The 26161-nt window shown below is 33.0% G+C and overlaps 2 protein-coding genes and 2 non-coding genes across 4 annotated transcripts; 2 read left to right on the top strand and 2 right to left on the bottom strand.

The window, feature by feature from the left end:
- Window positions 1–12206: 12206 nt before the first annotated feature.
- On the top strand, window positions 12207–12278 carry TRNAD-GUC. The gene has a single exon. It is a non-coding gene; the product is annotated as a tRNA-Asp (tRNA).
- A 2095-nt stretch (window positions 12279–14373) lies between these two features.
- Window positions 14374–17263, bottom strand: LOC112509319 (acyl carrier protein 4, chloroplastic). Its single transcript, XM_025114214.1, has 4 exons — window positions 17070–17263; window positions 15116–15214; window positions 14889–15011; window positions 14374–14713 (listed from the first exon to the last, which is right to left on the bottom strand). Exons 1-4 carry the CDS (start codon window positions 17124–17126, stop codon window positions 14579–14581), a joined length of 414 nt encoding a protein of 137 aa, XP_024969982.1. The 5' UTR covers window positions 17127–17263; the 3' UTR covers window positions 14374–14578.
- Window positions 17264–17424: 161 nt separating this feature from the next.
- On the bottom strand, window positions 17425–17498 carry TRNAV-AAC. The gene has a single exon. It is a non-coding gene; the product is annotated as a tRNA-Val (tRNA).
- Window positions 17499–21962: 4464 nt separating this feature from the next.
- LOC112510111 (mitochondrial phosphate carrier protein 3, mitochondrial-like) lies at window positions 21963–24811 on the top strand. The gene is made up of 6 exons (XM_025115412.1): window positions 21963–22337; window positions 23351–23712; window positions 23800–23843; window positions 24123–24337; window positions 24411–24535; window positions 24646–24811. The coding sequence occupies exons 1-6, from the start codon at window positions 22080–22082 to the stop codon at window positions 24701–24703; spliced, it is 1062 nt and encodes a 353-aa protein (XP_024971180.1). The 5' UTR covers window positions 21963–22079; the 3' UTR covers window positions 24704–24811.
- The last annotated feature ends 1350 nt before the right edge of the window (window positions 24812–26161 follow it).

Genomic DNA, 26161 nt, shown 5'->3' with positions numbered 1-26161 from the left:
TTTGTTGGTTTGTTAATACAAATGGATTAATCAGTTGAAAGAAATGAAAAAGACAGGATATACAAATTCAATTTGTTTTTTGTTAAAGTGTTGGAACAAACAAGAGTATGTTCCACACCAAAAGTCACTTTACAGGCTTATTTCTATTCCCAACAGATAAAGAAATTACACAGATCATGATGGTGATTTCTGAAACCATATAATTATATTACAAATATCTAATCTTGTTCCAAACCCATCATTTTTTTCTCCCTTAAATTATATTATAAATATCATGTAAACTTATTACAACATTTTTACATATAATACATATATATTTGATTCTATTATAAAACAGTTTATTAAGACATCTCTAACATTTTATTATGGTACCATAAAGCAAGATTCTTGAATTGAGAGATCTAAACAATGATCTTGAACAATATATTTTTGGTTTTTTCTTGTTGTTGCAGAAGGGTTTATGGGGAAATGACAGGACTTCACCTAAGAAAACATATGGACAAGAATAGTGAGGTGGATAATGCCATAAAACTGCAGATTGTGCACAGCAAGATTCATATTCCTTTGGTACAGATTAGGGATTTGAGTTTGACTTAAAACTGATTGAAGGGTTATTCTCTGTTGCCCTCTGTAAAAGATGTGCTACTTTTTGTGAAAACTGCATTATTAGTCCTCTAACTTTAAATAATTCCATTTCCTACCCTATTATTTCTCAAACTAACCCCTTTATTTGCGAAAAGTTTATTGAACTTACCGCCTTGAATAAGCTTCGGGTTCTGTAGTGATGGTTGTTTCGATTCTTGACATATGGGTTGTAATAAGATGAAGTTGAGTAGAGTAGGATGATATACTTTTGGAACGAAACATTTTTTGTTGAAACTGATCACTTTGTTTGTTAATGTTGTTTTCAAGCTTTGAAGATATATCTGCATTTGCTAACTAACTACTTCAAGGATGATTAATATGACAAATGACACAATTTGATCACATAAAAAGATGTTAATTCTAAGCACAAAATTAAGACCTTTCAACATCGTCGAAGAGGCATAAAAATTAATTCTCCCAAAAATATCTACATCCTGGTGCGGGGGGAACAAACCACAATTGGGGGTGGAAGAAAGAACCCTAGTGAAACCAAAATTTAAAGAAAAATGTAAAGATTTACTCGATCATTTAACCTAAAAACTGAATAATCAAAAACCATTTCGGGTTTGATGGGTTACTCCACTTTAGGAATTTTTTACACCCTTAGATGTGCCCTCAATCATCGAAATTCTAGATCTGCCACTGTTTGCATCCAAAACATTCTGAGACCATTGAGAAGAGATCTAAAGCAGAGGGGAAGAAGATGAGAATATTTTCATTTATATCAAAATAATATAATAACTGGGATTTGTGGGTTCTTTGGTTAAAGTCCATGGTTGCATGTTTAGGGACTAATTCTGTAAAAACCCCTAAGTTTGGGGGGTGTAAAATCTGAATTCTTTTTCCTCTTCAGAGTGAATGGACCATTTGCATGATACTGTATGCTAGGGAGTAGGGAGTACAAATAATGGCTTTTTCCTTGAATTATCATAAAAAAGAACCTAAAAAGATTTTACTTTTAATAAATCACAATATAAAATAGGACAAAATCCATTTAAATTCAACAAACTTACCTTAATTCTTGTATGTTGTAACTATATTTTTTTCTTTTTTTAATTAATGTAAAATCTTCAAATTATTCCCATTTTGTACCAATTTTACCGATAAGATATCGTAGTTATTAATGTCGTGAATGTCAAATTGTTAAGTTATATTATGATTCTTGATTACGTGAATAAAATGTCACATCGAATATCAATATTAACAAATACGATCATGTAGATTGGAACCCGTTTATCAAGTGAAATTGATATGAAATACAAGGAATTGAACGTTCGTTATACTAATTGAGAAAAAAGAATTTACCATTTACAATAAATAAGAAACAAGGTCAGATCTTTTTTATATTTTGATAAAAAAAATTTCCCCCAATTAAATAATTATACGATATATTCATACTAGATGCGAATTACAATTTTTTTTGAAGTATATAATATTTATATACGATAAATGCAACAAATAAACTCACACACCCTCATCACCTTTTGGTGAGATTTGAACGTCTAACCTTCTAGAAGGCCAAAGACTCTTTGGTATATGAATTACAATTACTGGTCAAGTTAACTTTTATTTGTTGACCATGTGCCGAACCCAATTCATATCTTTCCTTTTCCAAAGTTTTGTTGTACACAATCAGAAAAAGCAAAGAGAACTTCATCTTTGCTACGTACTTATGACCATCGACAAGCTTTCACATGCAAACATGACAACCAGTGGCGGATCCAAAATTTTTATCTAGTGGGGTCACCTTTACGGTAGATCAAAGGCCCGTAAGTCGCCGATGTGTTTTTAACCTAATTACAATGCTTTGAGGGATTTTTTTTAGTGTTTTTGTCGATTTCAAATAACTTTTTCGGTTTTTTTGCTTGATTTCAATAGATTTTTTTGTTTAAAGTAACGATTTCGATTGGGGTTAGGGGACCGTGGAAAAAATGTAATGGGGGGAAGTGAAATGTAAATCATGTAAAACCTAAATTTTAACCTAGTAATTTTCTTTTTTAAGTTTTTGCCTACTGTGTCCGCCCTTGATGACAACAGTTATGCCCACTTTCGATAATCAAGATCGTTACCGAACTTCAATACCATGTTTTTCTTTATATATGAAATTAACAAAACATGAATAACTATAAATTTGATGATGATGATGATGATTTTGAAATATTTTAGATGTTGATAACCATTTTATGTGTTTGCTAATGAGTGTAGAAGGTATAGAAGCTATGAACTTTTAGGTATGAACAATTATTGTCATGTTACACATCCTTTTGAAATCATTAAAAACCAAAGCTTTTTTGACTTGTAAGCCTGCCAATAAAATATAGTGGTGTTGTGTGCCCTAAAATCAAAGATGATGAATTTGTGGAGGAAGTTGGTTTTGTCAATTGGCATTTTCTAGGGGCATCATCATCAAGTGGGGCTCAAAAAGTGAAAAAGGAAAGATTGGATTTCTTTGTATAAATTTAATTTATGTTAAAAAAAGATTCGAAAGAAAGACGAATAAATAAATTCTGGGTTTTCTTTCTTTTTGAAACATCTGTATAGACAATATAAACGAGTAAAGATTCGATGATGTTTAGTTTGAACGAGATCAAAGAATCATCATTCGTCTTGATCATGTTTGTTATGTGTTATCGTCAAGATGATTATGTGGTTTTCATACAGATTAAATAATGGGTTGTGTAAAATGTTGATTTAGACAGTGTAAATGAGTAAAAGACTTGACGACGATCGTTTTGGTCGAGATTAAACTGTTAATATCGATCTTGATCTTTTTGTCATATTTGTTGGCAAGATGATTATGTGTTTCCGTTTTGATAGAAGGTTTCTTTTTGGAAAATCCCTTTTTGCTTCTCCCAATAGACAAATATCGGGTTTTATCTGTTTACTTAAACAACATACACAAATAAAAGACTCGATGATAATGGCTGAAATCAAGATCAAACAACTGTTTGTTACAAAATAAGAGAAAGTACTTCTGGGTTTCTGATAAAATGCATATCTAAACAACATAAACGAGTAAAAGACTCGGTAACAATCGTGTACATCAAGATCACACACAATCGTTATCAACCCTGAACTTTTGCCATGTTTGTTATCAAGATAATAATGTACATGTTTCCGTTATGAAAAAAGAAAACGTCTTTTGAGAAAACTGCTTTTGCTTCTTCACCCCCATGAACACAACATGTTGGAGATGAATTTGAGGACACATGAATGATGATGAATATGATGATTTGGTTCCCAATAAACATAGTACAAAAATCATAAAAATGTAACTTGAGTTTGAAGGTATTCATTTGACACCATCATGGTATGGTGTGACTTTTCTTCATGAGCAAGCTTTGCCTAAAGCTCCTCCATTTGTTGTTTGCCCATAATTGGAATGGCATTGCCAATCTTGATGATTTTGAGGAGGTTTTCAAGATTTCAACCTTGTTGAATGTTGACCCTATAATTGCTCTTGGCTTGCATGAATCAAGCATGACTATTGAGTAAAGTATACTAATAAAGTTGTACATAAAAGTGTTTGATAATAAAATAGACAATTTTACTCGATAGAAGATAAGTCTTGGACTGTTAAGGATTATCTTCAAAGAGCACTGGTTCAAGTCCTGCAAGGTTAATGGAATTTTCCTAACTGTTCTCCAGGACCCCTGAGATTATAGTTGAGGTGTGCACAATCCTGTAAGTGGGAGAACTGCTGAAACTACGTGAAACCATGACAAGGATTTATATACAAAGAACCGTGGGCATTCATTCCTATGTCGGGGTGGGGAGGTGAGAAGAGTTGAGAAGAAAGTGGCGAACGGGTGCGTAACTCGTGGGAATCTGTCTGTTAAGGAATAATTTATAACAAAGTTTTGCTGATGTGAAGGCACACCGTTAACAAAAAAAAAAGACAATTTTATAAGTCAAGATTAATTTTATAAGTAATTATTAATAGGTAAAGAAATGCATTTGATTGAATTTATACCAGAATGAGACAATTTCTTCTATTTTTAGATAACTAAGAGAATCTGTTACATTAAATTTTGAGTGGTTAACGATATCTTTTTTCCCTGCATGTTTATTAGAAAGGTTCTAAATTTCAATATGAACTTGATGATATTTGTTCATCTCTTACATGATAACCTTCAGTGTTTTTTTACTGTGAAAGGTTCGACTTTTTTTATCTTCACAATGTTTTGCTGTAAAGTTTCAAGTGCAAAAATGTAATCTCACGGATCTCATAAAAATAAACTGGTCTCACGTAAACCAAACCCGGCTTACAAAATTTCCCACCAAAATCCTATTTTAATATAAAAAATACATTTCACAAATTGATAAACAAATACATACGAAATCTTGACTATTTTATGACCTATCAACAAAAAGTGAGTAGCCATTTGGGTAATATTGCACACTTTTCCATATAAAATCTTATGTAAAACATAGTATTTGAAAATAAGCTTCTTGTTTTAATGGCTATCTTAAAATCTGGATATCCAACCTGTTATGTGAGCTGACTAATCCTAGGGTGACCATCTGCTTTGCAGATAGCCCGGAATCACTGTATTTGAACATTCATGACCACAAGGGGATTTTTATTCCTCCTTGAATTTAAACTCGTGACCTCCTGGTACTTTTGATCTTTGGAGCTAGGCTCAAACCAATCAGACACCACCCTTGTGGTTAAAATAAGCCTATTTTATACACCATGATAAAATGATTATTGATGCATGTTAACCTAAAAACAAGAACAATTAGAGACACTTCCTTACCAAATTGGCTTCTAGACAAGAATGTTGAAATTGGATCCATGGCCTTGGAATAAATGGCAATTATGATGTTTGACTTTTATCTACAGTTTCATAGGACCCAAATCTATCATTTAATCATTATATATATATTTAAATCAGAGAAAACTTTAGGTTATAAAATTTTAACATGATCTTCAATAAAAGACAATAATCCAAAGGATCTTAGGCTTAACGGTATGTAAGTCATTGACCTCTTATAAAGTCAGACGTTCAAACTTCACCAAAGGTGAGGAGGGTGTGCGAATTTATTTGTTCTATGTGTCGTATATAAATATTATATACACTACAACAAAATCGAGTTTATATGACGCTCTCAATTTCTAAGCGTCCTAATAGACCTCTTTATAGGACCTAATTTATATGACCAAGAAAATAAAGTGTCATATCTAAAGGTGTTGTAATAAGTTTATATGACGTTGTAATAAGTTTTTTAGAACACTTTTTATATAAAACGTCTAATTAACAACTTTATAAGACACCATTTGAAAAATTGTCCTATAAAAACAATTGTCCTATAAAAAATTGAGTTTATAGGACACTTAATCAAACGTGTCATATAAAGTTGTTAATGCGACACTTTGTATTAAAAATGTCCTAGAAAACTTGTCAAGACGTCCAAAAGCGTCATATAAACTTATTACAACATCTTTAGATAAGATACTTTATATTTTAGTCCTATAAAGCGGTCTATTCGGACGCTTAGACATTGGGGTCGTCCTATAAACCCAATTTTGTTGTGGTATACTTCCAAAAAGAAGAAAAAAAACCAAGAACAATTTCCAAACAAATGATCTTACATTTATTTATGTGTTACAATATTCAACTATTGTCAAAATCAATTACCCGTATCCGGGTAAAAAGTTGATTACCACAACCTCAATCGGTTCCACATAGATCATGCTTCTACGGACAATAGTTGTTCACTCAACAACTGATGTTGAAAAGGGGTTTTGTATTCGGACAAAGTTGTATCAGCTATTTATGAACTGAGATACATGTCGAAGGCATAATCAGTTATCGATACCGATACTAATACTGGGTTTTTTTTAGTATATGAAATATAAAAGAATGTAGCCAAATAAAGTGGGGGAAGAAAAACAGTAATAGAATATTTTGAGAAGATAAAAAAAATGGAAGGAATGGTTGAAAAGAAATGACAAGAAATGAGGTAGTGGATCACAACACATGATATCACCAAATGATGCTCTTCTTTCACACATGGCTTCTTTATGTACTTATGTGAGAATCAAGTTTCTTCTATTTGACCTCTTCTTCTCCATTTTAATGTTATACTATAAACTATTTTACTTTTTTGGGTATCCAAACAAAAAACAATATTTAATTTATTTAATTATTAATTATTAATTAAATATTTGGAATATATTTTAATAAGAAAGAGTCTTTAATCTAGTGATATCGTGGTCTTTGATCTTTTACGAGGTTAAAGGTTTAAATCTTACTAAAAGGTGAACAAAGTGTGTGAGTTTATTTGTTGCATTTGTCATATATATAAATATTATCTATACTATGTTATAAAGCATTTGACAACAAAATTTAAAAACCATTTTTTATGCATGAAGTACTGTATATTGAAGCATATTACTTAAAATTCAAGATTACAAGTAAATTATGCATAAGTACAACTTATTAAAGCTCCATGTTTAAATTCGTGTAACTAACTGCGGGTAAACATAATTAAATAGAGGATAAACATCTCAATTTAAATATAAAAAATCTAAAATATAATTAGGATAATTATCGAGTTCTAATAAATACTTAAATTAAATTATAATTAAAAAAATAAACAAAAATTGAGGAATTTTAAATAGTTAATTTAATACTAATATTGATATAATTTTGACAAATTTTTATGATATCTTCAAATTCATATTTGATTCAAAAATAAAAACATTATCGCTTTTTCAAAATCACATAAGACCATATTACAACATCGATTGAGATAAAAAATAAAATTAAATATTAAAATCAAGATGTATCTTGCTACATTGTGCGAATATCATTCTGATATATACTTAAAAAAAGAAATGTAAAATATTCCAAGTAATAATTGTCAACAAGTAAAAAAGATAAATTAGGATTAAAACCTTATATAAAATGTTGTGTTTTTTTAATCACATTTGATTTGTTTTATCTAAAAAGAATATAAGATTTAATTAATACTCAAGATTTTAGAAAATTGAAATTTTTGGAGCTTTTTTGACTTTTTTTAGGTTTTATCAGTTTTTCTAAAATGAGAAAATAAGAAAGAGTGAAAATTTTCTTTAGGGGTCGTTTACCAAATACCTATCCGATAAGTGCTTACCAATAAAATTTAACACTATTATATATTTACCGGGTAAGATTTTAGTTCACCAAAACGATATCGCATACAACAATTTACCGAGTAAGTGCTTACCAAGTTACCATGGTAAGAGTCGTCGCCCTCATTTATCGGGTAAAACTCTTGGTCATTGTCTCGCTTTTACCAGGTACGATTCTTGATCCTTACCATATTCATCCGATGAGGTAATATGAATTAGTAAGCGCTTACCCGAGTAAACGTTTGGTAAACGGCGCCTTAGGTTTGGAGAATTCTTCAAAAATCCATTTTAATAGTTACAAGATAAACGGATGAAACTAACTGGTAAAATAAATAAAATTAGAAGAAAATAATTTTATTATATTATTAAATATTTTAGTAATATAATTAATGTTTAAAATTTTAAAAAAGGAAAAAATTGTTATGAAGGTTATCGGGGTCTAGGTTTATTGATGGATTCAAATTCCCGTTAGCAAAGAAACCATATTTATATATGTTCGTCGATAAAAAATCAAGAGTTATATGAACTGGAAGATATTTTTTCTAAATATTAAAGAAGCGGTGAAACAATAAATAAACAATCTTTTTGTTAATCAAATGATATCCACAATTCAATCGTAGGTTTTTAAATTTAGTAGACCGTTCATAAACTTTTATATCATCGGAAGCAGTGGCAGATCCAAGAAATTAATGAGGTGGAGGCACGTCGGATGAGACTTGCGGGATGGAAGCATATGAGACCGAAGGGAAACCATGTAAGATGAAGGTGAAAATATAAAATTTAAGCTAGTCAACAAAGATTTTTGATTTCTGACTGAAGCTTTTCCTCTCAGTGTTTAAAGACTGGATCCGTCCCTGATCAGAAGAAAGGTGTACAAGTTAATGTGAAATGGATAATGTTTTGTTCTTCATCATATTGGTGGGACCCAATCCAATTAAACAATAGAAATCATTTATGGCATCTTCAACAATCATGCCATTTTAAATTTTAGAGATTTGAATAAAAATTACTTCAACATCTATCCAACTTAATATTATTTGTTAACATAGATATCTTAATTTAACCGGTTAATACTTCAACATGTTTAACCGATGAATGCTATAATTAATTATCCGGGTACTTAAATGTTTACAACTTTACATCTTAGATACCAAAATGATAATTTTAAAAATATATCATACAAAATAGAAATCAAGTTAAAATATATTATTATTTTTATTTAATTACTAGAGAGAGAGAGAGAAAAGGGGCATACATACCACCATGATTATAAAACTTCCATTCCATCACACATAGACATAGAGACACCCACAATCCCCATTTCTCTAGGCTTTTTTTACAAAATGTCCCCACACCCACCCACCCAATATTACACAAACCCTCTTTTACAAAAGTTGCTATTACTTATTTTACACTTGTATTTTTAACATTCCCCTTCCCCTTCCCCACCCCACACCACCACCTCCACTGCTTATTCTATTTGGTTTTGGTAGTGCCACAGTATATGTGGACTCCCCCCACCTTCAACTCTTGTCTTCTTTCCCAATATTTACATACATTTTTTTATGTCTAAATGATTATTCGTACAAAAACGTCATTTACAAATCCGTTTTCCATTGTATATCGGTGCGTTTCTATTGAATAATGAATTCGACATTCAGGATGAATGGTACGGTATACTATTTGTGATGAGTATCTCATGAGACACGTGACGTGATCTCCTTCATCCCCTGCTTCATAACGGAACCCACCTCCAAAGACACCAATGTAAGGGACCATTTTTTGGCTCACTCAGCGGTTGAGACTAGTAGGATCAAACCCATATCCTATCTTGTACGTCATTAATGTAGTCTCGCCTCTTTACCAACTGAACTATATGATAACAGCATACGTGTGTGTGTGTGTGTATATATATATATATATATATATATGAAGAAGGGGGGAAAAGAATAGAAGAATAAGGGAAAGCAATATTTTTTCATTGGCAACAGATGTCTACTTCTGAAGAGTGGTTGGAATTATCGAGGGGTAATGAAGAAGAGTGGTTTATATTTCTAGGGATATGGTTTCTGATGATGTCGGGTACGGTATGCTCCAAAACTTGGATCCTAGTGGATATGGAGCATAATGAGTACAAACGGGTACACACGTGTAAAAATGGCCAAGTATTATAAGTTTTATCATTTTGAATATTTATTACCAGAAATCACATAAATCATCAAAATACATTAAAATATTAATAAAATAATCACATTTTATGTATTTATTAAAATAGACGGTACTTTCGTTAATCGGCAAATTTCTGATTTTTGTCATAAAAATGAGTCTCACATGTTATAAAAAGTCGATAAATATATGGTATTTCATAGGCTAATACAGTGACACGAGTCACCGTCGTTTGGGAAAAAATTACATTTCTAAAGGATGGGATCTATTGTTTTGTTGGGTGCCAGCATATGGTTTTTGAAACTGAAGTTTTAATGTAAGTTTTAAATGATAAAGTTGGTAAATGTTGATCACTTTGTATGAAAACCCATGTTTGAGTCCCACCAATAGCAAATGGTGTCACCATCCTGAAAATTTTCTTGATCCACCTCTGGTTTACAAGTTCAAAGTAAGATTTTCGGTCCTTGTTGTGCCTCTTACAAGGTAAGATTCTTGATCATTGGCAAAAGTTTGGTAAACGGTCCTAACCCATGGGTACATTATGGATATACACATGCATTATGCAGTTGGGTACTGATTTATATGCATAAAAAGCGTTTAGAAACAGCTCAAAGGCAAATTCGATCATGCATCTGGGATTGGATCTGCAACAACGGCTAATTATTCAAGTTTTACGTGTTTTAAAGAGATGCAGAAACAAGCTCGAATCGGAAGAACAACTATGAACCATAAAGCATGATAATTTTATACGATCTTCCTCATTCCTCACAGATCCATGAAGGAAGGTGATGCCAACAAGTTAGTTAACCAAAGATGAAGGTTTTTGGAATATGTGGAACCCCATGCATACCCATCGAGGAGAGAAACGAGTTTTCAACACGAGATCAAATGGTCAAAGTCCAGCCGATATATCGTTTAGGATCTCCACTCTTTAGAGGTGCATAAGCAATCGGAATTTGAAGGAACCCGAAATGAAATTCAATCATATTTAACCATGAATTTTTTATGAGGAAATAAAATGGAATATGTCAAAAGAATTTAAATCTGACTGTGTTGGTTCCGTGGATATAATTAATAGTGGTGGTGGCATCAACGGTAGTGGTAATTGAGCTCTGAGATTCTAACCCCAAATTCATGACTTATAAATCAAAATCCGAACAAAATTCACATTAAACTTTGAACTTATTGAGCTTTGAGATTCTAACGATGTTTACTAAAAGCTTACTCGGTAGGTGTTTACCGAACAATTTTCCTCACCGGACGAACATGACAAGACCCAAGAATCTTACCTGGTAAGAGCGATAATAAGGATAAAGAGTCTTACCTGGTAAGTGAGGCTGACGACTCTTACCCGGGTAAGCCCTTACCAGATATATTGTTGCATAGAATACTATTTTGATATACTACTATCTTACCCAAATAATAAATTATAATGTTGGTTTCTAACAGTAAGCACTTATCGGGTAAGCATTTAGGTAAACAGTCCCTTTATCTCGAATTCCATACTCCTAATTTAGGGTACTCATGGATTGAGTTGATCGGGTTGAAAACATTTGAATAACCTAACCCAATGCTTGCGGTTTGGAAAAATCTTAACCCAACTCAACCCAATCCAAAGTGCAACCCAACCCAACCCGTACGGGTTGGTCGGGTTGATATTTTGGTATATTAAAATATTCTTCTAACCTTAAATATGTTATTTCTCTACTCATAATTTCTTTTTCATCATCAACCATTTGATACAACTTATCCATATTTCTTACGTATATCACATTTAGCTAATTTTCTCAATTTACATATATATGTTCACAATCATTGAACATATATATGAATGAGCTATATAGAGATGTGAATAGATCAAAAATGTGTATTTGAAAAGCATACATGATAGTGCAATTGTCTAATGTATATATTAACATAAATTCAACAATCATAGTAAATCCAAGAAATAAAAATATATCGGGTTCATCGGGTTGGGTTGGGTTCAAACAATAGTAACCCAATATCAACCCAATACCTACGGTTTGACAATTTTACAACTCGATTAGACATCGAGTTGTTTCGGATTGGGTTATTTCGCGTTGGGTTGGGTTGGTCGGGTTTTTGAGCACCCCTACTCCTAATTCTCACTCAATGTTAAAACATGAAACCAATTTTGTCAATTACTTCCCATTCATAGCTGCTCGAAATACCAAAATATACGATATGAAAAGTCGGTTACAATTTCTTAATTAACTCCTACAATTATTAAACCGTTGACATTTTAAACAAAGATGTCGTTGTAGTATAGTGGTAAGTATTCCCGCCTGTCACGCGGGTGACCCGGGTTCGATCCCCGGCAGCGGCGTTTTAATTTTTTTTTATTTAAACCGGAATTCTACGGTTCGGTTCGATGGTAATTTTAATATCAGTATTTTCAAGGAATAATGTGAATTTATTAAGTTTAAATTTACGTTTGACGATTTTTTATTTCATTTTTAAATCTATTATTATATTATTTTCTCATTACTTTATATGATAATTATTTTACGATGTAAACGAGGTGTTTGAAATTGTTTATTTGAAACAACTTATGGTTTTATACGAAAGTCCTTATCAACTTATTATAAGTTAGAATGATTTAACTTCTTCAAAAACACCTTATTACCAGTTTTGCACCGGTATAAAATGTTTATCTAAACACTCAAAAGTGTTTATTACCGGTACTACACCGGAATATGTCAATAAGTTGTTTTTATAAACAATCCTAAACACCCCCAAAGTGCAAACATAAAATTTTGTAAATGGTGTTTATGATTATATTTATAGAGAAAGTTTCAAATAAAAACGATTTCATTCGTACAAACCAATCTCAATTGTTTATCTAATATAATAAATATATGGTTTTATAAATATCTTAGAGGCTGTTTACTAATCTCTTACCACTTCTTATCCGTTAAGAGATGCTTACCCGGGTAAGAGGTAAAAGTGTTTACCTAACAACAAATCAACAATCAGATTTTCGACATCTGACCGTCCTCTTACTGGAGTCAGCAAAAAAAATGAATCTYACCATGATAAGAGGTATATATTCCTAATCTACCCTCTTCATCTAAAACCCTAAATAGATGCATCTTTCTTTATACAAACAGGTGGGTCGTGTCTGATTCAAGGTGGGGAAGCGTCGATGGCTATGTCCAGTTCAAGGTGTTGAAGGGTGACGGGAGAGCGGCGACTGGAGGGCGGCGACGGAAGGCGTCGACGGGAGGCGGCGATGGTGGCTGGTCTGGAGGTGGGAGAGAAAAGTTTCAGGTTGAGAAAAATAGGGTTTTGAGGTTTTTGAGTGAAAAAGAAATACATATAGATTAATATAATTGGGCTTAAATGTATATGGGCTGATATGGGCCAGTTTTTTTAATTTTATTCAAATATAATTATGTTTAAATAATACAATAATTTTTAATTAATACTTATTCCAAAAAAAAAAAAGAGGATATAATGGTCTTTTTTACTCAATCAGCACTTAACACAAAATGTTTGGTAAACAAGAAAATACAATTTGCATTTAATCCAGTCAGACCTCTTATCACAGTCAGACCTCTTACCCGAATCAGCACTTAACCAAAAAAATTGGTAAACGGCCCCTTAATTACTTTCTTATATAAAGGTTTGATCATAATAAATAAATATTTTTATAAATATCTCAATTTATTGGTTTGTATATAAAACACCCTCTATAGATATATTACATCTTATTAAATATTTTTTAAATTATATGTCAGTTATGTATATTATATTTATTCTTTCTAAAATATAAAATATTTTTTGTTATTCATTTCAAAATTTATTTATACACAATAATTAAAGCTATTAAACGGTTAATGTAGAGACAAATCAAGCTGGTGTATGAAATTGATCTTCAAGTGGGCATCGAAAGTAATCAAAGAAAGATAAATCTGTTAAAACCGATCAAAGTCTAGAAGATATTGAATCCTTTCCCGTGTTCATGATTTTAGAGATGCTGGAGTTTGGGGTGATGTATTCTAATGAAGTCGGTGAGAAGAAATTCTTGAGATTCAAAGATCTTTCGGCATATTCAGACGGTACATTGAAACTGATCAAACCGAGGTTGTCGAACAAGTTAGATTTGGACATAAGAGGTCTTGACAAGCTTGATTCTCACGATAAAAGGCTGATGATTAGAGCCATTGATCAAATTTCTGAAAAGCTTGAGTACAGAAGAATGCCCTGAAGATTTGACGCTTTTCTTGGCCTCCGTTCAAGGCGGAGAAGATTTACGTGTGTTAATTTTATTGGTAGGATAAGAATGAGAAGTGATTTATATCACATGCGTAACATCGTTTTTCAAATTGTGTAGCTCTACACACATTCTTTATGGACTCTCGTACATCGTAAAACTAACGTTGTTTTAGGTCTTGTACAAATAAACACAACAGTACGAATACTAATTAATTCTCGTCTATTCTGAAACATAAATAAAAGATGGAACGATCAAAAACGTTCTAAAAGATCTGAAAACTCATGTAACTGATCTTGATATGTTCCAAATAATTAATCGTACTTAGTTTTCTTTTCTCATTTTCAAACAAATATCTAATCAAACAATCGTTTACTATTTGAAAAGACTTATAAAAACGTGACAAAAATTTATGCCGTTTCATTTTTCTTCTCAACGAGTTTTTCGATAAGATCAGCTGCTTCTTGAACAGTGGTAATGTTTTGAGAGTTCTCTTCTTCGACACTGATGCCAAATTCTTCTTCTAATGTCATCACTATTTCGACCTGCATTTATCCAAATACCTCAAATCCCATTTATTCGAGTTCTTTAATTAAAATAAACTACCAATGGAATCAACGATCATGTACGTATTCATGAAGCATAGACCATAATCATGCGTTTTTAACAACATTATTCACATCCTGTTTTTCTTTCTAAACACAAATGAAGAAAACTTACCGTGTCGAGCGAATCGGCACCAAGGGCGGAAAATTTAGAGTCGGGTGCAACCTCAGAGTCGGCAGACAATGCTAACTGAGTCTTAACAATTTCACAAACTTTGGTCACTGTCTCCGGCTTTGCCTACAAAATTTTTATGATTTATGGATAATATCGATTTAATATATAGATGTAGATACAAACATGTGTATACGTGGATAGTAAAATGAAATAGGAAGGAAACTTACCGCGCAGGCGATTTGAAAGCGTGACGATCTCAAGCAAGGGAAACCACGTTCGATCCGACCCATGGGAACTATCATGAACGTCGAGTTTTTCCGAACTATCTGCAAAGTATAAAATTGAAAAGTTTTAGGTTAAAAACCATGTAAATGATAACATCCTATAAACGAATCAAATAAAATATTTATAGAAATGATGAATGTTCTATTATGATTTAAATATTTTATGGAAGATTATTGTAGTTCATTAATCATTATCTTTGCTTTATATTAGGAAACAGTTGACACATTTATGAAACCAGATATTTGTTAGACGAAATGAACAGTTGAGATTGGTTTGTATTTGATTTGTCTTTTATATATGATTGCAAATCTTATATGTTGATGTTGAAATTGATTACGGTAACTCAAAACAAGATTAAAAGTGTAGGTGGTTAAACCGACAAAATAAATAGTGTCTGGTGGATTGTAATTAGGGGTGCTCATGAGTTGTGTTGATCGGGTTGAAGACTTTTGAACAACTCAACCCAATGTTTGTGGTTTGAAAAATCTCAACCCAACCCAATCAAAACCAAAGTGCAACCCAACCCAACCCGTACGGGTTGGTCGGGTTGATACTTTGATACATTAAAATATTATTCTAACCTTGAATATATTATTTCTCTACTCATAATTTCTTTTTCATCATCGACCATTTGATACAACTTATCCATATTTCTTACGTATATTACATTCAGTTAATTTTCTCAATTTACATATATATGTTCACAGTTACTGAACATATATATGAATGAGTTATATAAAGATGTGAATAGATTGAAAATATTTGTATATGAAAAACATACATGATAGTATAATTGTATATATTAATAGAAATTCAACAATCATATTAAATCCAAAAAATAAAAGATACCGGGTTCATCGGGTTGGGTTGAGTTCAAATAATAATAACCCAATATCAACTCAATATCTACGGTTTGACAATTTTACAACTTGATTAGACATCGGGTTATTTCGCGTTGGGTTGGGTTGGATTGATCAGGTTGATCGGATTTTTAAGCACCCCTAATTGTAAGAACCTCATTTTAGCACCTTTTTTGTCACACTATTTCCAACTCAACAAATTAAGAATTTACATAAAAATCCATAGTGATAGCTTTTATAAGAATCCTTTATGTGGGTCTCATGTCTTGTTTTCAACAGCAATATTATATCTTAATACGAATTAATAATTATAAAATCAAGAAAATATATAAAATGTCACTTCATACCAACTTCAAAGTAAAAACCAAGATTCTTGTACAAGAACACAAAGGATATGAGGTTTTTATAAAAGGTATCTTCAACAACAGTTCTTACAAGAACCAACATTTCTTACTTATAGAAACAATCCATTAAAGATGCTATAATCGCTCTGTGGTCACTTTTTTCTCTCGGTTTTTCGAATAATTTCTTTACAACATTGAAAAGATGCATCCAAATCGAGTACAACTTGACATCAGATCTTTACCCAACACTTTTAGATCATCTGCAAATATATTTTAGACGATGTTTATGAAGGCCAACAGACTATTCGTAAAGTTTTATTTAAACTGCTTGACTATAAAACGTTAAAATATACGGTTTGAATTAATTTACATAAAATTTGGTCAAAAATGATGCCGAAAATTGAAAAGTTTACTCTTATGTCTCCCAATTCATTTCTAAAACTTCAAAATCTCTACATAATATACGGGGAAATTGACTAAAATAGCAAATCTCCTCATCCTCGTTCACTGTTTAGCCACATTCTCATGTCAATTCGAAAACTACCAAACAGATGTTTAACGCATTTGTATAAACCGTATTTATCTAAGAAAAAATGGGTGTCTATATATATATATATATATATATATATATAATTTGCATGTGAAAAGTTACGAATCAGAAAGTCAAAATAAAGAAAAGTCAAAGATTTGACCTGGTTGTTGTGCATGGAAGTCGTCAACCTAACACAAGTCACTGGAACAGCAGCCATTTGGGGTGCGTCTGGTTGAAGAAGAAGAAGAAGAGAATTTTGTTGGAGAATTTGTGTGAGAATAATAAAACCAAGGCTGGGTGTTTGAAAGGATTCTGTGACGTTACGACGCCGTACTGGTCGAGTGGGAAATTTAATGGATGTCGTTTCCAGGAACGAGTGGTGTATGTCAACCTTATCCACTTCATCACCTTGACTACGTGGCGGATCATTCTGGTGCCCCACCCCGCAAGTTGGTAGGTCACGACGTCGTTTTTGGAAAAGCGAAAGGTGACGTGGAGTAAAAATTGTAATTAAATGGCTTCGCCCGGGTTCGAACCGGAGACCTTCAGTGTGTTAGACTGACGTGATAACCAACTACACCACGAAACCATGTTGACTATCCTTGATGTCTATTAAATATATTTGAGTTTCAATTTTCTTTTTTTGGTTTATTTTAATATTATATCGATAAATATTTGATGGGAAATTATGATTTTCAGTTGTTCATTTTATCTGTTTATATATTAATAAAATTACAATACAAATATAAATAAACGTAAACTGATAAGGGGCCTTGTCAAAGGCTTATAAAGTTATAAGCTCTCATTTACCTTATCGAGTGAATATAATAAGGACCGATAATATTATCTGATAAAAGGTATAAAAAGAACAAAATATCTTAGCCGATAAGTGAAGGAAAAGTCACTTATCTTGTATGTAACACCCTCATTTTCACTATGAGTTGTGTCACGTAATTTTCATTAAATAACAATAAATAACCCCAAAATATAGTGGCTAATAAAACCTTATTACAGCAGAAGTCTTACAAATTCCATTAAAATTAATAACTCAACGCTAACCCGTCCCATACCGAGTTACATTACAAAATGAGTTTAAGCATAACCTAACCATCCGAATTATAACAATAATATAATTATCTAGGAGAGAACCTCGCTCTTGTCCACCCTTGAACCTCTTGCACCTGAGATGCATATTAATAGTCAGCTTTATAAAGCTCGGTGAGTTCATGGTTTTTGTGCACAATCATACACACCTCATCATGCATAAAACAAACAATGCCCCAAATAAAATAATATGCACATTTGTTTCAAACCTTTTTGAAATAATAATGAGATCTCTTAATTTCCCGTCAAGTTAAGGTCTTACCGTCATCGGCACTTCCCCGGGTTACACGACTATCCCTTGTCCGGTCACCCATCCCTAGGATGTGTCATCCCTATGACTTTTGACCCTTTCCCATACCCGACAAAAATATTAACCCGTTTATAACATGCTCATTAATGTTTAAAAACACGTAAACAAATAACATGCAACCCACAATGATAATTCATATACATGTAATAAACTCATAAACATGTACATAAAAAATAATGTAATGCTCAAATAATTTTTACGTAAGCATGCATCTCAATTAAAATCTCATGAAGACTCACCTGAATAGCTCTGTTTGGCTAAACCTCATCCCTGAGTAATATCCTATAACATGTAATTATATTTCAATAATTAGAGTATTGACATTTCTCCAAAAAGTCAACCCGAAAATCAAATGGGTTAACCTTAGGGTGGGCATGGTCAACGGGTCAACCCCAAACATACCTCGTCGCCATATACCCCCCTCCCCAATGGAAAATTTCATATCCAAAATAAATAACGACGTATTAAATCCAACATTTAATTATATACGATTCTCGTTATAAAAACGTCCGATCCCACAATTATCTAGTCACAACTACCGAAATAAGTTATTAAATTATTTCTTATAATTTAAATATGAACTCCAATTAATTAATAACTTTTACAATTGATGTCCAAATTTTGACCAACTTAATCGAAACATCCCGATTTATTTTGATTAATCCAAGTAAATAAACGAGCCTCAAATCTCTTTTCAACAAAATCTTATATAAAATATTAATCCCAAATCGTATCCAAATTTACAGCCCCTACGGTTCAATATTAAACTCGTATTTTGAGTTTTTGTACCCGAATCTCGTCGAGCCGCCGCCACATCAGCTTCTAGCCTAAACCGCTCGACGTACAAGTCACCATAGCCCACGAGACTTGTACCAACAGAAAGGTAATTGAAAAACAAAGCCAACCATATATTATACATCAATTTTGGTTGAGTATTTTACCTCCAATCGTCGTTTTTGTGCGGAATGACCCTATGCCGCTTCAAACTCGATATCTCTCTCGTTTCTTGATGAAATTTCTAAATTCCAAAAACGTTTACTCCCTTACATCCTTAGGAATGTCTCCACAAAATTTCAGCCGAAAACTACAATTTATAGATGGTTAAACGGTATCTAGAATAGGAAAAACGTGAATTTGGAGAATGAATTCCCAAATCTCATCACTTTCAAATTAATTTTCTACTTTTGGCAGAAATAGTCCCTTTTGTTTTTCTTTCTGCATTTTCATCCCAAATCAATTAAATACAAAATGTTTTTTTTTATTGATTTTATTTATTGCAATAAAATCATATTTTTCGAGTATCGACACTGTAATCTCGTATGTCGTTTACTCTTTAAATTTTAACCCTTAACATTTATTTATTTTACGAATAATAAATTTTTAGGGTGTTACATTGTAAGCACTTATGAGATAAATAAAAAAACACTTACTAACAATCCATATTAATGACCAAAAATATTTAGGTAAATGAAGATGATATATTTGACTGATAAATATTTACCTAATAAACGTCTGGTAAACAACCATTTAATTTAAAAGCTAAAATGATCAAAAACTAAAGGAGTCCTATATTCCCTTGACAAGTTATATTATGTAATGTTATATAAATATCATCTGTTGTTAATTTTACTTGGTTTTTGGATTCTAATAAAAAATATTAAATGAATTAAAAAGTTTTATACGATCGTCAAATGAATGACTACTGGTTGGTCATTAGAAACGTAAAAGCCTTAAAGAATATCACTGATATTGTTAGAAAAAAGAACTAAAATATAATAAACCGCTCGTTACAAACATCAAGAGAAAAATTAACAACCCGTTAAATTTTATGTGGATTGTGTCTTTTTTGATTTGGTCGCTTTACAGGATATTCGTTGGATATATTGTCCCCTTATCCACTCTAATAATTGTACTCCTTTTATAGTAAAATCTATCCACAACTGATTTTCATAATTTTAAGTTCGTAAAATATGTATTTATGATAAATGCATTTCTTCCTACTTGTTATATGTATTTTACTTTACAGATTTTGTTCTTGTATTCATCAACATCAAACCCTTCTTTTTATATTCTTTAAACAAAATTTAATCTGATTTTGACCTAAAAAAGTTGCATATAACAACCCCTTAAAACATATAGTTATATAGTTTAATTTACTTAGGTAATTATCTGATTTTGATTATTAAAACTCACAATAATCACTTTGAAATACAGATTAATTTTTCGATTCAATTCCAAGGTTAATTAACTTCCTTTTGATGTATAATTTCAAAATGCATATTACTTCAAATGAAAAAAATTCACTTACGGGTTACTACATCATTTGGAATATTCGGAACCACACTGTGGGTGGTTTCTAGAAAACCTTCTCTAGATCGGGATTTATTATTCGATATTTAATTGGTTTCTTTTTGCTGGCTTTCTGCTCGTGGTAAGGATTTCAACTATTTTTGAATGGATTGATATTGCAACCAGATAAGTTAGTTGGGTTCTTGTTTGACAAAAAAAGTTTGCCCCTTAATGGTTTTAAAACCTTCAGTGAATTTGTATCTTAAGTCCCCTTAATCATTCAACACCTAATTTCAGTGTAAACAATTATCAAACAATTAGGGGGTGTTTGGTTCATGGAATTTGGTGGAATTAGAAGGAATTGGAATGTCCAAATCTTTGACCAAATTCCAAATCCCATGTTTGGTTCACATAATAGATGTGAATGAATCCTTCAAATTCCAACCAATTCCTTAATTCATTGAATTCACAATTCCACCGCATATACCACGGATTTCAAATTCCAATCCGACAAATTCCTTAGCCCTCATCCATTCATCGACGCTGTATCTTGATTTGCTCTGTTCTGCTATGCTCGATCTCGTTTAAAACTAAGAATGACAACGAGCCAGGTTCAGGCCAGTTATTGGTATCAACGTCCCAGAAACCGATAACTAAAATTGTCCCCATGACCGCCCTGATCCCCGTCGGGGATCTTATCGTGTCCCGCGGTTTCCCCGATCCCCGTTGGGGAATTCGTGAAGGTAAAAATCCTCTTTTTTCCGTTCACCGTTGGTTGTAACCGAACCCGAAACCGGAACCCGAAACAGATCTAAAAATCCCCGTTAAAATCTCCGAATTTAATATTATATATATATATATATAAATTAAACTTAATATATATATATATATACACGTATCAAGCCGGGGCGTGCCGATGATCACCATCCCAGCCGCCGTCTACGTTAAAATCCCCGAATTTGTCCCCGATCCCCACCCCGTCCCCGATAAGATGTCCCCGAACCTAGCCCGAAAGTTTCGGTTTCAGTTTTTTTTCCTGTAATTTTCTCGTTGAATTCCGTGAACGAAACAAAAAAAAATTCCAATTCGGTTAAGAATTACATTTCAATTCCATCCAACCAAACACAATCAAAAGACATGGTCAAATTCCATCAAATTCCATTCCATTCTCTCAAAGTCAAATTCATTTGATGAATTTCAATTCCACTTAATTTCATTCTATGAACTAATAGTAACTTATATTTTATTGTGAATTTTATATTCTGCATAAATAATTCAACAGACAATCCGAAGTAGAGAGGCGAAAGCCCAACCATAAACCCCTGCGAGGGAAACTGACGAATCCAAAAAAGAACTCATTGAGAGATGTGCACAGTGATTTCTGGAGCTTCAATTTCGTTTGTTCACAGAGAGTAGGAGCGTAGCGCTCTGCAAGGAGGAACAAAGCGCACAATCGTGGTAGTGTTAATGGATAACTCACGGCAGTCTGTGATCCCGATGTTCCTTTACTCGTCTTCCTCTTCCTCGAAGAATCTCATCCAGTTTGAGCTTTTGATTGCGAATCGATGGAATTCGTCTTCATTTCCGGAGTCTCCGAGTGAGGTAGGTAAGATGCAGGTGTTCTCGCCGGCTTATTACGCAGCCTGTAGCGTAGGTGGCATTTTTAGCTGTGGACTTACTCACATGGCGGTTACACCGCTCGATCTCGTCAAATGCAATATGCAGGTCGGTTTTTTTTATCTCAATATCTTAAACTAGGGCTTCAACAGCTCAGCACCGATTTGTAATTTGAATCATTGGTTGAAGTTATGGATATAATGAGTTCAAATCTTATTCGACGGTGTTTTTTATATTGCTCAATGTGATAATTATGGATTTAGAGTAGGTACATTCATGCGACGAACGCGACACGCATCAATTTAGCTAGTCAATTGCGGTTTTTCTAGTTGTTAATTAGGTTTTGTTTTTATTTAGTTATGCCTTATTACAAAACTGGTGATCTGCAATTGATATATAGATTTCCATCACGTAGCTTGATGTATCGTGCCTTGATGCGGCGTGTCGCTATTCTAGAAAGAAGTTGATTTCGCATGGCGTGATTGGAATAAACTCTTAATAACCTCAATCAGCCATTAATTAATGGCGTGATCGAAAAGCTAGAGGAAATTGAAGGATACTTAAAGATAAAATGAAGTGAGAGCATGGGAATCTACAATTAAGAAACTAATTAATTAACATTAGTTCAGTTTCCCGCTTATTTACACAACTAGAATTTAGTTAAAAACTAATTAATAAACAAATACGTAGAAATTACAATCTGATCCCTTATAAATTAATTATGCACAACTGAAGTCGCTAAATTCCTATTACAGGGATAAAAGAAGGAATAACAGCATTATGCCCCTGTTTAGTGTTGAGTTTTCTATGCTGTGCTGCAATGTTGTATAATTGTTCACCATAAGTTCTACATCTTCTAAGTTAGATATGAAAAATATAAACACGTGACACTAGAAAAGGGAAAATGGGTTTTGAGCGATCTAATTTAACTTATACGCCTCCTTTTGGTTGCTCGTATTCATATGTGATGTTAATAAACTATAACACTGCACTGTAAAAATTGGAATTGCTAAGGAAGGAAATCCATAATTTGAAAGAAATAACCATGTCACTTCTAAATTTGTATCCATGTTGTCCTTGTTGCACGGCTTAACAAAACTTCCCATGTACTGGATCTTCAGATAAACCCTGCAAAATACAATAGCATTTCTTCTGGTTTTGGAACGTTACTGAAGGAGCAGGGATTTAAAGGATTTTTTACAGGCTGGGTGCCAACCTTGCTAGGTTACAGTGCACAGGGTGCTTGCAAGTTTGGGTTTTATGAGTTTTTCAAGAAAACCTACTCTGACATTGCTGGTCCAGAGAATGCAGCCAAGTATAAAACACTGATCTACCTTGCTGGTTCGGCATCTGCTGAACTCATTGCCGACATTGCTCTTTGTCCTTTTGAGGCCATTAAGGTTCGTGTCCAAACAAATCCTGGATTTGCCAGGGGTTTATCAGATGGCTTCCCAAAGTTCATTAACGCTGAAGGCACTGCAGGGTAGGATCCTAGGATCTAACTAATTTTAGAGCAGTTATATGTCTATCTGACAGTTTACTTCTAATTTTTTTGCATAATCTCCAACAGGCTGTACAAGGGGCTGGCACCTCTTTGGGGGCGACAGATTCCATGTAAGTTGAGAGATCATAGAGTTCACAATTCACAGTTATTGCATTTAGGAAGTAAGTTTTATTCTCTTCAACAGAAATCATTTTCATACATTACAAGATGGCCAAGTGAACATTTGGAACGTCCCATAAACCCACTGCCTCCAGTGACGATTCTAAATTTTCCATCACGTACTGGAGGTTATCTAGATGCATTACAGGCTAATTATGATCATATTCTTTGTTTGGGGGAAATTATGTGCATTGCCATTTATGTCAATTGTTTATTGGAAGAGTTTGCAGATACAATGATGAAGTTTGCATCTTTTGAGACGATCGTGGAGATGCTATACAAGCATGCCATCCCCACACCAAAGGATCAATGTAGCAAAGGTTTGCAGCTCGGAGTGAGCTTCGCTGGTGGGTATGTCGCTGGTGTATTATGTGCCATCGTTTCTCATCCAGCTGATAATTTGGTTTCTTTCCTCAACAATTCCCAAGGGGCTACCGTCCACGATGTGAGTCATATCCACCTTATTTCTTATTATCTTCATTTTTTTACACATCTCTTCACATGTGAATTTGCTGCAGGCTGTGAAAAAGCTAGGTTTGTTGGGTCTCTTCACCCGGGGTCTTCCTCTTCGTATTTTCATGATCGGAACCCTTACTGGAGCACAGTGGGGCATCTATGATGCTTTCAAAGTTCTTGTTGGACTGTAAATTTCTTTCCCTCGACATTTTCAAAATTAATCTCCAAAAGGGAAGTGAAATAAATGTGTGCATATATTAGTAGGACAGTAAACAGGTTTCTTTATGTTGTTTGTAGGCCTACTACTGGTGGTGCTCCTCCTCTACCTGCAAAAGTGAATAGCCGCACAAACTAACAAAATTTAGTGATTCTAAGGCTTGGTTTTTGATGGATAAATAACATTTGGATTTAGGTTAGTGTAGGGATTTTTCCCAACTGGAATCATTTTTGTACAGGGTGTATCTCCCTTCATCTTGCTCATCAACCATCTAACGTCTGAGGTGTTCTGCAACGCATAATAATAAAACCCTCCTACTAATTCTGGTAAAGCAGATTTTTCTGAGGTATCCTTCTAATTTCTCTTTCATTTACCATATCTCTTGTTGCTTAATTTCTCTGTACTCTGCAGTAGAGATGGCATGTACTGGTGTTATTTTAGGAGCCGCTTACCCGACTAAGCGCTTATCGGTAAAATTCAACAAAATGTTATCGTATGCAAAAATTTACCCGGTAAGTGCTAACCGTGGAAAGGGTCGTCGCCCACACTTACCGAGTAAGACTCTCTGTCGTTGCCTTTGCTCTTATGGGGGAAGATTCTTGATCCTTGCCATATTCACCAGCTAAGGCAATGTGACTTGGTAAGTGCTTAACCGGGTAAGCGTTTGGTAAACGGTCCCTTAGAGAATTTAGAAAAAGTTTGCTTCAAGAGCTATACTAAACTCTTCTCTAAAATAGAAAAAGAATGAGAGAATGGAGAAATCTAAAAGAAAATATAGCATATTTGTTGGAGATGCTCTAAATCGTTGCGGTATAGTGAGTCCGGTTCTTAACCGGTCATTGTCAAAAAAACATGTAATGTAAGTGGCAAGGACGGGTTAAATGTTCTTATAGAACTTGTTAACACCGTTAGCCACAAGGACCAAAAGTGAAACAAAGTGCCAACAACATTCATCAAAAGTGTAATTAGTTAAAAGCATGAATTAGACTTGATAACGAGTGGTAATCACCAAAACAATAAATATAATTTACTATAATTTTTAACATATGTTGTATTGTTAAAAACGTTATTGAATGAAATAACAAATTATAAAATTCAATAACATACTTTAGCAAATTATACCTGTCTATATGACACACCAAGCACTTAAATTTTTAGCATAGTCATCATGGACCAATCCAACAACACGTTTGAGAACCAACATGTAATTTCCTATGTTCTTGATCCAGAGTAAAAGAAAAAAGAAGATGCTATTTTACGAATATTCCTTTATTTATATTACAACTGCTTGTAACTGATAGGTTGATATGTAATTTTATAATTTTTTTTAATTGTTATTATTTCTTTACTTTTCTTCCAGTATATCAGGAAAATATTGCGAGAAAAACCATCATATTTTTCTTCATTTCCCCCAAATAAACTCAAGTTGAGAACACAATCTTTTTTCTTTTTCTCCGACTTTCTTTCACTTTCACTTATAAAATTACTCTTTGTCTCAAAATAAATGTGTACATTTTTATCAGTGTTTGTCCCAAAATAAGGGGTTGTTTATCCAACACTTACCTTATAAGTGCTTATTGGTAAAAGTCAACACTT

The sequence above is a fragment of the Cynara cardunculus genome (assembly GCF_001531365.2).
Source record: "Cynara cardunculus var. scolymus isolate 2C chromosome LG 3, CcrdV1, whole genome shotgun sequence".
Taxonomy (NCBI): Eukaryota; Viridiplantae; Streptophyta; class Magnoliopsida; order Asterales; family Asteraceae; genus Cynara; species Cynara cardunculus.
Note: the sequence above shows the minus strand (reverse complement) of the source record. Positions and strands in the feature narration are given on the sequence as shown.